General features: G+C 34.3%; 1 protein-coding gene across 1 annotated transcript; it reads right to left on the bottom strand.

The window, feature by feature from the left end:
- Positions 1–272: 272 nt before the first annotated feature.
- LOC114274620 (Leucine-rich receptor-like protein kinase family protein) lies at positions 273–5,687 on the bottom strand. The gene is made up of 3 exons (XM_028216600.2): positions 5,245–5,687; positions 1,733–4,413; positions 273–836 (listed from the first exon to the last, which is right to left on the bottom strand). Exons 2-3 carry the CDS (start codon positions 4,350–4,352, stop codon positions 469–471), a joined length of 2,988 nt encoding a protein of 995 aa, XP_028072401.2. The 5' UTR covers positions 4,353–4,413; positions 5,245–5,687; the 3' UTR covers positions 273–468.
- Positions 5,688–16,091: the final 10,404 nt, after the last annotated feature.

Below are 16,091 nucleotides of genomic sequence, written 5' to 3'. Positions count from 1 at the left end.
GGCAAAGACCGACAACGAAGATATAACAAAGAAAATAAAGAAAACAACTTCACTACAAAGAAAGAAGATAGAAAATAGAAAGAAAACAACTTCACTACGTTCACAATATCCAATTTCAATTCCACACCTAACTGATACAACTTATTCTCTATTTATACTACTACTCTCAACAACCCATCAGCTACAATACCTACCTGTAAACTAACTACCTATTCTTTACCTAACTAGACCCCAGAGCAAATATCTCACAACAAAATTAGAACAGCATAAGCTAACAAGCAACAACACAACTTTTCTCTTTCTTTCTTTTTTTTTTCACAATCTCAATACAATATGTACATTTACACCACCAACATCATTTAAGAAGCAATATAACAACAAACTCCACTTCATCTGATAGTACAATTAAAGTATGGAAATTTCAAACCTAAGAATATATAAGCTACAACTAGCAAGCCGATAAAGGAATTACAGGATGAGCTTTCCATTCTTTTCACAATTATCAGGAGATTTGAGACTGCAAGGCTCGGCATCAACGAGCATTTTGACCACCACTCTCATGCTAGGGCGTAGATTGGGAAGCTTGGTGGTGCAATGCATAGCAACCTTCAAGACCATTATCATGTCATCTTCAACAAGATCAGATACGATCTTAGGGTCCAAGACTTTGAGCACGTCTTCGCGATCATTGAGATGAGTCGAAACCCAATAAACAATATCCTTTCCTTCTCCGTACTCCTCTTCTATCGGTCTTCTACCAGTAACTAATTCAAGTAGCACCACACCAAAACTATAAACATCGCTTTTTTCAGTGACTTTGACAGTATTTGCCAGCTCTGCAGAGGAAAGTAATTGTCCAAAGAAAAAGAAAAGCACAAAAGAATACAAGTAGTCAGTAGATTTCCAACTTACATGTAATAGAATTCGTAAATCTACGTCCATGTAATCGCATACTTCTAGAAAATGGAAAGTGGGTATTGATTTAAAAGTTAATTTGCATCTTAAGATCATCTTTTGAGTGACTACAATATGTTTTGTGGTCATGCAAAGCAAAGGCCTATTTTTTTATATAAGGCCTACTTCAATATCTGTTATTGTTTCAGGATTAACAACGTTGGATGAAGAATACCATCTTGTAATGCACATAAACCAGCACAAAATTGATTAATTCATTATTACTTGTAACCGAACTCAATATATGAGAACAAAATAAGATTTTCTGAGAACAAGATAGTCCTCTCTGTTTTTCACATACAACACGTTTTAGAGTTACTTAGTCTTATCGAACAGCCCAATTAAGAAATAATTAAAAACATGAGTTTATTCCTTGCAAAATTCTTATAAAACACACAAATATACAATGAACTTAAATATAGCACAAGGGCAGTCATTGAAACTTTTTTCCTCTGATTGAAAAGAGCACAAACTAACCAGATTACATAATTTCTGTAGAACATTCATTAATCATTAGACGCAGACATGATAAGTCATCAGAATAAGGTCAATAAACTGAACTTTTGCACCTTAATCCACCAGATTGTACAATTTAAAAATATAAATAATATGTGAATTCAATAAGCGAAACCTAGTTAAAAGATGCTGTCCTAAATATTCTCCAATAAAACATACCCTCACAGTTAGTAAGAAATTTCAAAATAATTTTCACAAGATGAATTTTGTAAGAAAACAAAAATCATATTGGCAACATAGAAATCATATTTTTTATACTCACCAGGGGCAATGTAACCATGAGTACCAGCAAAACAGCTGGCTTCAGACACCATAGAGGACCCTTCTGCAATCTTTGCTAGCCCAAAATCAGCAATTTTTGGTTCATTGCACTCATCTAATAAAATGTTGGTTGATTTAATATCTCTATGAATAATAGACCGGGTACAGTCATGATGCAAATAAGAAAGTCCTTTAGCAGCTCCAAGAGCAATTCTATACCGCTGATACCAATCCAAGTCTGATTCCCCACCCTTGATTTCTCGATGAAGTGCCTGAAAGAGATTACCATTTACCATGTACTCAAAAACCAATAAACTTGACTCTCCTCTCATCAGACAGGCATACAACTTCAATACATTTTTATGCCTAATCTTTCCCAAAATCTCCATTTCTGTTGCCAAAACTTTCACCCCATTTCCGTTCCATAGTTGCTTCACAGCCACCATGCCAACATCTTTCTTCAAATCTAATCTATAAACTTTTCCAGTACTTCCACTACCAATCAAATTGTCCTCATCCAAATTACATATCTCATCTACATCAAAGACCACCGGTTGGAAAGAGACAAGCTTCCATTTGTGATCTGTTTGCTTATCATCCCATCTTAGATCATTATCCGCGTAATGTGGTTCACTGAGCTTGAATCTCCAGTAACTCGTTAGCAATAAACCACACAAAATAACAACCAAGGCAGCTAATATGACACAGAACGTAACTAATTTAGTTCCAATGAATCTTTGGGGATTATGCTCGCTATTGCAAACAGCCATCCCTGAATTGACCTGAATTCTAGAAGTTTCGTCAATACAGAGTCCCTTGTTTCCTACAAATGCTTGGCCTCCTCCTGCGGCAAGAAGAAAGGTTGGAACACTTCCTGAAAGCTGGTTATTAGACAAATCAATGGAACTTAGCATCAATTTCTGTAAATTCTTGGGGATGGAACCTTCAAGTCTGTTTCTTGAAAGATTCAGAGAATTCAAAAAGCTGATATGTGCAAGTGTATCAGGGATAGTACCACTGAGAGAATTCAAACCAAGATTTAAGTCCACCAGCCTATCACATTGTCCCAGTTCTTGTGGTATTGGCCCGTTAAATGAGTTCTGTTCCAAATGCAAAGATGATAATTGCTTCAGAGCGCCAATTTCAGAAGGAATTCTTCCAGAGAAGTCATTGTTACTTAAATAAAGCCTTTCCAACTGCGTCAGTTTGCCAAGTTCCAATGGGAGCTCACCTGAAAACCTATTGTTAACCAAAATCAGCTCATTCAAGTTGGTGGAAATCCCAATTTCTGGAGAAATACCGCCGGTAAAATGATTATCGCTAAAATCAATGATAATTGCATTAGGCAGTGCCCAAAACCCATCTGGGACTTTCCCGGACAACTGGTTCTGATTGATCCTCAACCTCTTTATAGAGTTGCAATTAGCAAAATTAGCTGGTAACTCCCCAACAAAATTGTTTGCCAACGCAAGCAAGAACTTCAATTTCCCATTCTGGCACAAGAATTTAGGAAAGCCACCAGAAAATTGATTCTCAGATATGTCAAAGCTATCCAGTGGAGAAAACCGACCAAAATTCTCCGGAAATTGTCCTGAAAAATTGTTCCTGTAGATAGAAAAGCCTTTGAGATAGTGCAAATCTGCAAATCCCGGAGGGAGTTCACCAGAGAAGTTGTTCTCATTTAGCTCAAAAACTGTTAAATTCTTCAGATTGCCAATTTCAAGCGGCAATTTCCCATACATCTGATTTTTAGAGAAATCAATTTCCTGCAAAAGCGTGAGGCTTGCTAGCTCTCGTGGGAGTTCTCCCGTCAAGTTGTTCCGAAAGAGCTCAATTTTGTTGAGATTTTGTAGTTTGGATATTGATTTCGAGAAATTCCCAGAAATCTTGTTGACAGAAATATCCAATGTCTCCAATGCTGTGAGCTCGAAAACAGATTCAGGTATTGGACCTCTCAAATGCGAATTATGCAGATAAAGAACAGTCAAGTTCTTCAAATTTCCAAGATTCTCAGGAATTTCACCCTCTTCATAATCATTATCACCAACCACAAGAAAAACCAACCGAGTTAAATTTGCAACCCAAGTTGGAAATCCACCAGAAAAGTGGTTTGTGGATAAATCTAGAATCTCCAAGTTTGCCAAACTGGAAAGATCAGGTAGGCTTCCATTCATTTTGTTTACTGTGAGATTCAAAACTTTGAGATTTCTGCAATCGTTCAATTCGGATGGAAGAATCCCGGAAATTAAATTTATAGGTAGCACAAGAGAAGTGAGGCTTTGGAGCACAGAAATGGAAGGAGATATCACACCAGAGAGGGACTTGTTGGTGAGGGAAATTTCAGTAACTCGACCGGTGTTTCGATCGCAAGAAACTCCAGAAAAGTGACATGGAGATTCTGAATCTTTCCAGGAATCTAAGTGATTCAAAGGGTCTTCAAGATGGTTTTTGAATTGAAGGAGAGCTTCCTTTTCAACCAGGAAGGGAAAGGAACGATGGAAAAGGGTAAAGAAAATCAAGAAAGCAGTTAGAATTTGGAGGGAGAGAAGGGTTGGGTTTTTGGCCATTGTGTGAATTGAGAGGGGCAAAAGAGTCATTTCACAACAGAGATTTTTTGTCATATATTACCAAGGACCATTATTGCCATTGATGATGAGCAGTCCCCATCCTTGTTTGTAAGAGCTGAAGACAAACAATTAAAACATGACCGAATCACCACCGTACAAAAATAAAGTTTTTAAATTAATTAATTAATTAATCAAAAATATTTAAGATTCCTTTTTTCTCATCCCTTTGACCACTTTTCTTTTTTGATTAGCTATTTTTTCTTTTGTTTTTTTTTTTTTTTTCTTCTGCTCCAATTATCACCTACCACGTGTGTGTGGAATTATAGACGGTGATTGAAGAGGGTCTCTATCAATAAAGTTTTTAAATTAATTAATTATTTAATTAAGCTGATAACAAACAAATAAGGGAAGAGAGAGAGACACAAAGGTGACGTTAGGACATCAATTTGTTTTTAGTTGTGGATTATTATTAAATACCCATATCGACCTTTAAAGCTACTCCTGAAAAAGTTTCACAGATTTTCCTGTTCTCGTTTGGTTTCCAAGAAAAGGCAGGAAAAGCAAAAGAAAGAAGAGAAAGGTTTCAGATCGTATTTATTGAGCCATTAGAAGAGTCATGAATCTATAGCCTTGTTCTATTTGAGTATTAAAAAAGGAATACAGTACATACTTTACAAATATATATATATAAAAAAATCAAAATAAAAAGGTAAAGTAAAAGAAAATGAACCCAGAAAGCAGAGTTCATGAAACAAAATAATCATGATTTGTTAACAAAAAGATCAGCAGTTTTTGGTTTTTTATTATTTTTTTGAAGTTGAGAATATATCCTCAAAACATGAAACACAGCATATACATGTCTGTACATACACACAAATAAGAAGGTAAAGGACTGGCCAAACGAAAAACAAAAAAAGTGGGTTTGAAGAGGAGATGAGAATTTTACCGGAAAATTGAGGGTTTCTGGGAATCTGAAAAGCTCACCGACTTTGAATTTTCAATATCCACTTGTTGTAGTTGTGAAACCCAGATGAGATGAGATGAGAAGAGAGATGGTAGTGAGAGAGCTTGTACTGGGAAAAGGAATGTTTGTGGGGGGTATGGAGGGGTAGTGATGATTGTGTTGTTGTATTTTGATTTTACTTGATGAAGAAATATATATGAAGGTAGATACATACAAAACAAAGAGATATCAGTTTCAGTTTAGTTATGATTATGAATGAATAATGGCTGTAATAAAGCAATAAATTATAGTGGGAGTAGTAACAGTAGTAGTAGTCATCTTTCTCACCCACACTGCCTTGTTTAGCATCAAGGGGACCACGCTCCTCCTGAGCACCACGTTGCTTAGACCTGGCTGAAAAAAAAAAAAAAAAAAAAAAAACAGAGTACGAATAAATATTGAAAAAAGAACTTAATGGGTGTGGGCTCATATTTGATGTGAAGATGTATGTGAGTGTTTTATTTATTTATTTATTTTAATTTTAATTTTATTATATCATTAGAGTTTTTTTAAAGTTCGAAATTTAGAATTTTCTATCATTGATGAAAAAATATATATTTAGGGTAAATTATACTTACACCTTAAGATTTGAATTTAGGGGTTGTTTGGGATGATCTAAATAAGTGTACTTTTTGTCTTTTTACGAAAAGATGTGCAGAAAAGTAGAGAGACGATGTGATGGAAAAAAAATAAAAAGATAAAAAGATGGATTATATAGGGGATGCCAAACTTGGCCTTAATATACATCACTCTTTCATGTTTGAAAAATTACACTAATTTTCTGTCATTCTAATTATTTAGATGAAATGAAAATATTGAACTCATACGCTCTTTCTTTTTTGGAAAATGAGTGGGAGCACTAATTAGTGCTACCACTAATGATGTGGCAGTAGGCCCCATTATGAATGATTTGATGTTTTGGTCTTGGTGTTGTATTTTTTTTCTTTTTTTATTGAGTGTCATGTCATTAGTGATCTTTTTAGAGTTCCAAAATTAGTGGTCTCTATCATTGTTGTTCTTTTTTTGCGTTGCGTTACTTTCTCTCTCTCTCTCTCTCTCTCTCTCTCTTCTCTTTTCTTTGCTTTATTTTTTTCAATGTAATTTCCTTTATTTTTTTTATTAGGAGTTGTTGTCTTTAATATAAGTAGGGGAGTTTGTAGAATGAAACTATTAACTACACGAGTGAAAATGTAATTTTCAGAAAGTCAAAAAGTGGGATGTAATTGGACTAAACCTCAAGAGGTGTCAGTGTAATTTATCTATATATTTATATATATTTTTTATATAAAAGAAAATAATTTTATAAATGACTTGATTCTTGAGTGTTCCAATTGGATAGTGTTGTTGCGCCTTCGTGACCCACCACAGAGGCCACCAAGTAGTTCATCACTGTAAAAAAATCACGTTAATGGCACAAATGTAATTTGATAAAGTGATTAGCGATATCCAATCAGCATGATTTTTTATAAATATAAAGTATTCGACGAGTTATACACATTGAACGATCTGAATTATCAATGCGGGTCCCGTGGTGAACCCACGGAGGCCCAACATCTCTCTCTAGTTCGATATAGACTGGAGAAAAACTTCTCCCTTTTATAAATACTAAAAATACACAAAACTAAAATATAATTGGTTGTTTGGCTTTTAACTTAATATATTCTTTTTTTATTATTATTTATGTGTGAAGTACTAATAAGTCTCAAAATCTAATTTCGTAAACCTTTTAGTTTTCTCTTTTTTCTTATGAACCCAAAGGTCTTATTAAAGTAAAAAATTACACAAAAGAGTAGTTACTTACATGTTTGAGTTTAATTTTTTATGGATAAAAGTAAGTTTCTCCAAATGTAAAATTATATATTTGGGTAATCTGCACTATAAAAGTTTTGGATTTTGTCTTTTCCTGAAACAAATCTCACATTACAAACAAAAACGTAACACTCCAATAACATAACACTCCAATGTAGCACATTAAAAAAAGTCATTGGTGTATTTTTTCCAAACGTAACAACATAACACTAAAAAAAAACTTCTTAGTATACTTTTCTTAAATGTAACACAAAAAAAATTTGTTAGTGTATTTTTTCTAAAAGTAACACTCTAATCAATGTAATCCCAAACGAAACATTTCAATGTAACACATAAAAAAACACTAAAAACTCCTTAGTGTATTTTTTTCCAAACGTAATGCTCACAATTTGAAATTATACATTTATTCAAAACTTACTAAGAAATTTTTGTACTCCTTTTAAAATGGTTTGAAAAATCTCTCATCCTTTTAGAATGGTTTGAAGAATCCTACATCCTTTTTTTGGAGTGTTACATTTAAAAAAAGTATACTAAGGAGTTTTTTTTTTTTTGTGTATTATATTAAAGTGTTACACTAAGGAGTTTTTTTTGGAATGTTATGTTGGAGTGTTGTGTTTGGAAAAAGTATACTAAGGAGTTTTTTGTGTATTACATTACAGTGTTACACTAACGACTTTCTTTGTATGTTACATTAGAGTGTTATACTAAGTAATTTTTTTGAAGTGTTATATTGGAGTGTTACATTTGAGAAAAGTACACTAATAATTTTTTGAAGTGTTATATTGAAGTGCTATGTTTGAGAAAAATATATTAAGGATTTTTTGGGAGTGCTACGTTTGAGTGTTACAGTTTGAAATTATACATTTGTCCAAAGTTTCCTAAGGAATTTTTGTATTCCTTTTGACATGTTTGAAGAATATCACATCCTTTTGTAATGTTTGAACAATTCCATATTTTAAGTTATTTTTGTACTTCTTTTGAAATATTTTTTAAATAAAAAAGATTCTCATACAAAAATTTATCTCAAATTTGATTATCATAGATTGTGTATCTTATCTTTCTAACAATAAAAAATAAAAAAAATAAAAAAAAAAGGGAGAGAAGGAAACATAGAAATAAAAGTATAACAGTAAATTTAATTTTTAAATAATATATTAAATCTATCTTTCAAAATTAATGAGACTAATTTGTCTATAAAAGAATTCTTGAGATTAAATGGATCACCATTCCTCAAAATGAGATTTATAAGTAAACTTTCCTTCTTTTTTTTTTATCTTCATTAATAATAATAATAATAAAACTCAAAATATTTGTATTTTTCATATAGGTACCAAGTGTAAGTGAATGTTGTGACATGAGACGCAACTTTGGAGAACAACCTAAAAAAGAGAACATTTGGCTAAAAAAAAATTAAAAAGTCAATTTAATTGTTTATCATTAATTAAAAAAATCAAATGTTACATTAATTTTTTCACTCAAAAAAATATATTTTTTAGCAACTACCAAATACATTAACTTTTTTAACTATTAAAAAAAATTAAAAAGTCATTAAAAAAAAAAATCAAATCCCAAACACTCACGTATTCTAGCTTACACCTTTATTAAAATACAATTCCTTTGAGTTATTTCCACTTAAATATATTTAAAAAATAAAAAATATTTATTGAGAAAAAAAATTAGGTAAAAATATTATAAAGGAAAATTACTGATCATTGCACCCGTCAAAAAGTTGTATATCTATTAATGCTTATAAAGTTTATCTTAATTTTTTTTAAAACCCCTGTATTAATTTTTTATTTTTTATTTTTTATATATATATATTTTTTTTGTGAAATAGAGATATCATAAATTAAGAAAGAGTAACAAAAACAGTCCTGGGGTATGAAGCCCCTACACCATCCTCAAGTAACTGTTTAGACAGACAAGAAAGAGTGGAATTAAAAACAACAAAACTATCAGTGGCAACACTGCCTTGATTTGCTAAAATGTCCACACACTTGTTGGTTTCCCGAAAGATATGCTCAACCGTGGAGATTCTCAGCTGCCTCATGAGATACCTGCAATCGCAAAGGAGATTACTATAATGGTGCTGACTAGATGGTTCATGTAGTAGTAACTTGATCATTTCTTTTGTATCTGATTCCACATGAATTTCCAATAAGTGTAAGTCTGCTGCTAACATCAAACCATCTCGAAGAGCCCATAATTCAGCCTCTAAAGCCGAAGCTGTGCCTATATTCCTCATGAATCTTGCAACCCACCTGCCCAAAGTATCACGAATAATGCCACCTCCTCCTGCTCGGTTAGGGGATGTTTTTGAAGTTCCATCAACATTTAACTACCGACCTTCCCAAGGAGGCTTCCAGCCAATTAAGACAGTGTGTACAACTTTGGATGGCAGATTTTTATCAATGACATGCTGCCATTCAAGAGCTCGAGCCACCACCAATGCTGCACTGAAAGGGGATGGGTTGGGTTGGAAACAACAAGCATTACGGTGCCGCCAAATTTCCCAACACACAAAGGGGAAGATTATGGTCCAATCTACAGAAGATGGGTGTACAATTTTGGTTTGACAGTTGAGTTTGATCCCAGAATGGAGGTCAGAGGAGAAAGAAAGGAGTGCCATTTGGGGAATACCGATACGAAACCAACATTGGGCTGCAAATGGACAATCCCTAAGGACGTGAATAGTGGTCTCGGGAAATTGTTTACACAAAGGGCAGAGGTCATCCTGAACAATATGCCTATGGAAAAGTTGGGTTTTGGTGTTGAGTTTTTGATGAAGTGCACGCCAAAGGAAATGAAGGTCTCTTGGGGAGGCCAGGACAGCCCAAAGCCAAGACTAATTAGGAAGAGGCGGTGACGCCTGAAAATTGCGGGTTAAAAAATAAGCGGAGTTGCTTTTGAAATTCCCATTGGTGGAGTGTTTCCAAACTTTAATGTCAAAACCCGACTCAAACCAAGAGGGAGATAAGCTCATAATGGACCCAACAATGTGAGGAGGAAGATCGAAAGAAAGGGCTGAAAAATCCCACTGATTATTCACCCAACGGTCACGGACAAGCAAGGAAGATTCGTTAGAATTTAACGGGCCTTCAATGCAATTCCTAATTGGTCCACACTTAGCCCAATCGTCTAACCAAAAACAAGTGTTTAAGCCACTTTTCACCAACATTTTAGAGCCTTTCTCAAGGATATTAAGCCCCTTTCTCATACTCCTCCAAACAGGTGATATCCTATTTCTATCGCCCCCCACATGACCGTATTTGGACTTAAGGGTTCTAGACCACAAAGCGTTATCATCATGAATCAAACGCCAATTCCACTTGGCCATAGACACTTTGTTTATTAAACTAGTTTGCCTAATGCCTAGCCCTCCAAGAGCTTTAGGTTTGGTGACCGTGTCCCAAGCAACCCCATGTACCGCCCTATGTTCCACCGAGGAACCCCATAAAAAATCACGATTGAGTTTATCAAGGGTATTAGCAACAGATTTGGGGATAAAATTACATTGCATTATGTATGCAGGAATGGCCGCATTAACCGACTTGATGATCGTAGCTCAACCCGCAAAGGATAACATTTTGCTTTTCCATCCGGCGAGCTTGCTTTGAACCTTGTCAATCACAAATTAGAAGGACTCTCTATCAGGCCGGGAGTGGTGGATCGGACAACCCAAATACTTACCAAGGTCACGAGTAGTAGGAATACCAAGAGTATGAGAAAGGTGCTGTTGCAAGTCTTCATGTACATTGGCCGGAAAGAAAACTTTGGACTTGTTAAAACTGATGTTTTGGCCAGATAAGGAACAAAAGTCTTGCAAAATGGAAGAGATGATAAGACAATTGGGTTCCGAAGCTTCTCCAAGTAAGATGAGATCATCAGCAAAAAATAGATGTCATAAAAGGGGACCCGCCCTAGACACACGGATAGGAGACCACTCATGATTTTGGCAGGCTTCGGTGATACGAGCTGAGAGATATTCCAGGCAAAGGATAAAGAGATATGGAGAAATGGGATCACCTTGCCGTATGCCTCGAGATGGAAAAAATTCTTCGATTTTTTCACCATTAAACAGCACTGAAAGCGAACTCGAGGAAACACAGGACATAACAAGTTCTATCCAACTCGAAGGAAAATTAAAGGATCACATGATGGTACGGATAAAACTCCACTCTAAACGGTCATAAGCTTTGTCCAAATCAAGTTTAATCAACATGCTGCCTTTCCTGCCTTTTTTCTCCTTAAAGCTATGAACAATTTCTTGTACGAGGATAACATTATCAGTACCTCTTCTAGCTGGGATGAAACTTGATTGAAGGGGACTGACAAGAGACTCTAACAGAGGTCGAATACGAGCTACAAGGAGTTTTGTGATGAGTTTGTAAATGGTGTTACAAAGCCCTATGGGACGGAATTGGGTTATGGATTCTGGACTAGGGACTTTAGGGATGAGGCAGATTAAGGTTTTATTGATCTCCGAATTGATATAGCCAGTCACAAACGCACAGGAGATTACTTCACAGATCGATGGGGCAAGTAGATGCCAAAACTTTTGAAGAAAGATAGGGTGGGGTCCATCAGGCCTAGGGGCCTTCCAGGGTTTGAACGTTCACAAAACTCGCCTAATCTCTTCCAATGAAGGAGGGGCTGAGAGGGAGAGATAAAGAGACGAATCAATGGTGGGTAAGAAAGAGTAGGTGGGTTCGTCACGAAGGGACACACTATTAGGTAAACAACCTTCTAAAGTGATCCACAAACCTGCTTTCATATATTATAATAGTGGTGCATTCTGTCTACATCAACAATATCAGTGATAAAAAAAATAAAAATAAAATAAAATGAATGCAGAGAGGGAAGTAATGTGTATATCTATGCCAAAGCCCATTACTATTATTATAATATAATTATTATTAATTTAAAAATAGATAGGCGAGTAGACTGTTTCAATATTCGATAGGAGGTATTATTTGTATGTAGTATCACACAGTAATTTGTAAAGATCCTAAGAATGTGTTCAGTTGAAAAATTGGATGAGAAAAATAGAAATCAAAAGAAAAGAAAATAAAAATAAAAAAATTTGATAGGATTCGAATGTTAAGTTATGTTTGGTTGGATTGAGAAATAGAGAAAGAAAATGGCCTACTGCTCTATTTGGTTCACTAGAATGAGCTAGAATGGAATAAAATGATCATTCCTTCGGCGCTCATATGGAATGACTATTCCCTTAACATTTGAATGATGATTTTATTTGTAATATATTTTGTCATTATTTTTAATCAACCAAACATAGAAATGAATATTTTGATGGAATTATCATTCTATTTCGTTTCATTTCATTAAACCAAACACTACTTAAATCAATCCAAAAGACAAAAAATGAGATTCCATTTCCCTCTTACTTTCTTTTCATTTATGTTTTCCATTATAACCAAACAAAAAATGAGATTATATTTCATTTTTCCTTTCTATTTCTCACATCGAATCTTTCAACCAAACACAACCTAAGAGTATATCTAAGCTACTACTAGGTATACGATGCATGCTAGTTAAATTGCCCAGAATAATCCTTTTTTGTTTTTGTTTTTTTTTTTTCAACTCCAATAAACTGAGTATATGATTAAACATTTTGTCTCAAATCACATTCACTAACTATAGTAGCTTTCAAATGTTAGGCCAAGCTTATTTTATCTTAATCATCTTTATTATTGATGTGACATTCCATAAAATGAATAGTATTTTTAGATGGATAGTTAAAATAAAAAGTACAATTAGAGTGGAAATATAAAAATATAAATAGACAAAGTAAAATATTTACATTATAATAATTTTTACGTAAATAATGTTTGACTTATTTCAAATTAAGGAGTGATTTGAGATATTCTAAATAAGTATACTTTTTGACTTTTATGAATAAAAAACATGTATAAAAAAGTAGAGAAAGTAGGTAGAAAAGTAGAGAGCAGATGTTGATTGATGTAACCCAAATAAGTGTATGTATGCAAAAAAAAGTACATTTTTTTAGTGCCTGCCAAACGCTTACTAACTATCTCAAATTGAGAAAGCGTTTGGGTTTGATTAGCTCATTTTGAGATCAATTTTGGCGATTCGAACCATTTATTTTTTAAGACTCGTTGAGTAAGATATTAATAAAGGAAATCAAGTTGATTTAATATCGATAGTTATATGTCTTCTTCTTTTTTTTTAACTATTAGTAGCTATATGTCTGAATCAGATTTATATTACAAAAAAATGAATGACTGTTATTAAAATTATATTTGTCACTTATTTTTGTAAAACTGAATATAATTCGAACATATAATTATCAATATCTAATCATCTTGATTATATATATATATATATATATATATTCTACTTTCACTAGTCCTCAAAATGAACAGTTGATCCCAAAATAAACTTACCAAATCCAAAATCTCTCAAATTTAGAGAAGCCAAACCTTAAATAAAACACCTAATGACATTGGAAATTCTCTAACACTTACGTTAATACGAAGTTAAAATTTCAGCATAAGTGGGTTTAATTTTACTAAGCAGTTATGAAAACTCGACTCTAAGCATTAGATAAAGAATTCCGATTACTTATCCACTAAACTAAGTCAACATTTCGCATTAGTGTTTTTAGTTGACCTTTTTCAAATAGGACTTTTTTAGTTTGAGATTAAAAAATTCATTTGATTTGTTTTTTTTTTTACTTTTATAAGGGAAAAAGTAAATAATTATGATTTAAATGTAACATTCCATTTTATTAATTTATTTAACCTATTTTGTCTTTTATGTTTTTTTAACTCAACTAAATTAGTCAAACGAAGGCTAACCACTCGGTGTTATATGTTTTCAGCTTAGTTTGAAAAAATAATTAGTAATTCATGAAAAAAAAATTATAATTTTAAGAGATAATTACAAAAAAAAAAAAAAAACTTGAGTTTGGCGTGTTTTTCACATTAAATTCCAACATTTTAATTTTAACAATTTAAACCCTGAATTTTTAACAGTGTCTTAATGTTGACCCTCCGTCTATTTCCGTTTGTTTCTGTTAACTTTTTAGACTTATTTGATACACATGTCACTTTTTGATTCGTCCATAATTATTATAATTATTTTACTTTCCGATCGGCCATCTCCATGGCCGACTGTGCACATTTGTGGCCGATAGGACATTCTGATTTGCAGGTCTAACTTCAAATGGGCATAACTCCTTCATATAAACTCTTTTTCAGGTCATTCTTGTGTTTAAAATGAAGCCCCGAAAGTAAGATTTCCAATGGTGATAGCCTCATCTCAAAATTACAAGTGTGCTAAGAGATATCCCGCTTTTAGTGAAGGCTGCTCAGTTTCGGTCCAACCGGAATGATGCCCAACTTCAACCAATCATATCTTCTCCATCCAGACTCGTCTTTAGGAGATTCTTGAGTGAAAAATGAAGCTCCAGAAGTCTTCTTTCCAACGGTGGTGGCCTCATAGCTTAAATCGAAGTGTGCAAACAGATAGGTCTGATTTAGCTAGGGCTGCTCGACTCTTTCTTAGCGATTCATGCCCATCTTTTTCTCCAGCTTGGTTTCTTCCCTCTTCTCCTCTTTTCTTCAACTCCAAACCTCTAAACAAGATGTTTTGGAAGGTTTTTCAAAGAGTTCACCTCTCTTTCATTCATTTCTACTTTCTCCCTGCTCAGTTTACCGAAAAACACAATATTTAACAAAATGCGAGCATCGGAACATCGTAGGAACTTTGTTTCAAAAATATTTTGAAAGAGAGGGTTTTAAGGTCTAAAATATTTGGTCAAAATAGTTTTGGTCAAAAAATAGGGTATAAGGTTTGGATTTGACTCTCTCCTTGCCAAAGAGACCGAATCTTTGCACTATACAACTTCCAAGTCAGAATGGCAATTAAAGCAGCAGCAGATGTTATCTCTCTCTGGTATGAACAGGGTGTGCCCGTTCGAAAGGTAAATCAGAGGTCGCGTTTGAATTTGGTCTCGTTAAGGCTTGTATTCCCTTACTCGGCATTTTGTTTTAAATATGCGTTGTCACGCACATTCCATTTGCATCGTGATGCATGTCCCAATTGCATTGTTATGCACCCACTTCACTTGCATTGTGATGCACGTTCCAGTTGCATTATTATGCACCCGCTTCACTAGCGTTGTTATACCTATTCATTGCATTGATTAGGCACATCTATCTCACATTGTTATGCTCATTCATTGCATTGTTACGCACCAATTCACTTACAATTATCATTCTTTCTCCTCGCGCGTGCGACGGCTTAGACCTCCTTTGGTTTAGAGCATTTGGAACACGTTCCAATGCCCGCATCTTTTATTCTGAAACACCGGGATACGTCCCTACATTTCTCCTCCTTGTTCGTAACATTGGGATACGTCCCTAATCTTTAGGATACGTCCCTAAACTCCAGGATACGTCCCTACATTTCTCCTTCCTTCCAAAACAATGGGATACGTCCCTATGTTTCTCCCTTTTTTTGATTTTCTCTTTTTTGTTCTTTTCTTTGCATTTTTCTTCTTTTTTTTTTGATTCTTTGCACTTTTCTTTTTTTTGTTCTTTTTCTTCTTTTTTTTTATTTATTTTTTTATTTATTTATTTTTTTGCTCTAACTTTTGCCTGGGTCGCCCTTCCGGGTTTTCGGCCCAGCGAGTCTCTCAAGAGTAAAAGTATAGCTTTGTCCATGCCAAATGGTTTTGAGATCTTGAAATTATCTGAATCTAGGAGAATGACTGCTGTTCTAGCTTCGCAAGCTTCTTCTGATGAGATCTAATCTTCTTGACCCGACTTTGGGTGCCTCTTGTTCGAGGGCTGCTTCAAATCTGGCCACACAGGCCTTACATGGCGGTTGACCGTTGAACGTTCTGAATGGGTCCAAGGTTCGAAAACAAATGGATTGAATCTTGAGACTGAGAGCGATCCTAGGCTGCACAATCTCAAGAGCGATTCCACACAAGT

Source organism: Camellia sinensis, chromosome 3 (genome assembly GCF_055761805.1).
Source record: "Camellia sinensis isolate YWXY chromosome 3, ASM5576180v1, whole genome shotgun sequence".
NCBI lineage: Eukaryota > Viridiplantae > Streptophyta > Magnoliopsida > Ericales > Theaceae > Camellia > Camellia sinensis.
The sequence above is the reverse complement of the archived record's forward strand: the minus strand, read 5'-3'. Positions and strand labels throughout refer to the sequence as shown.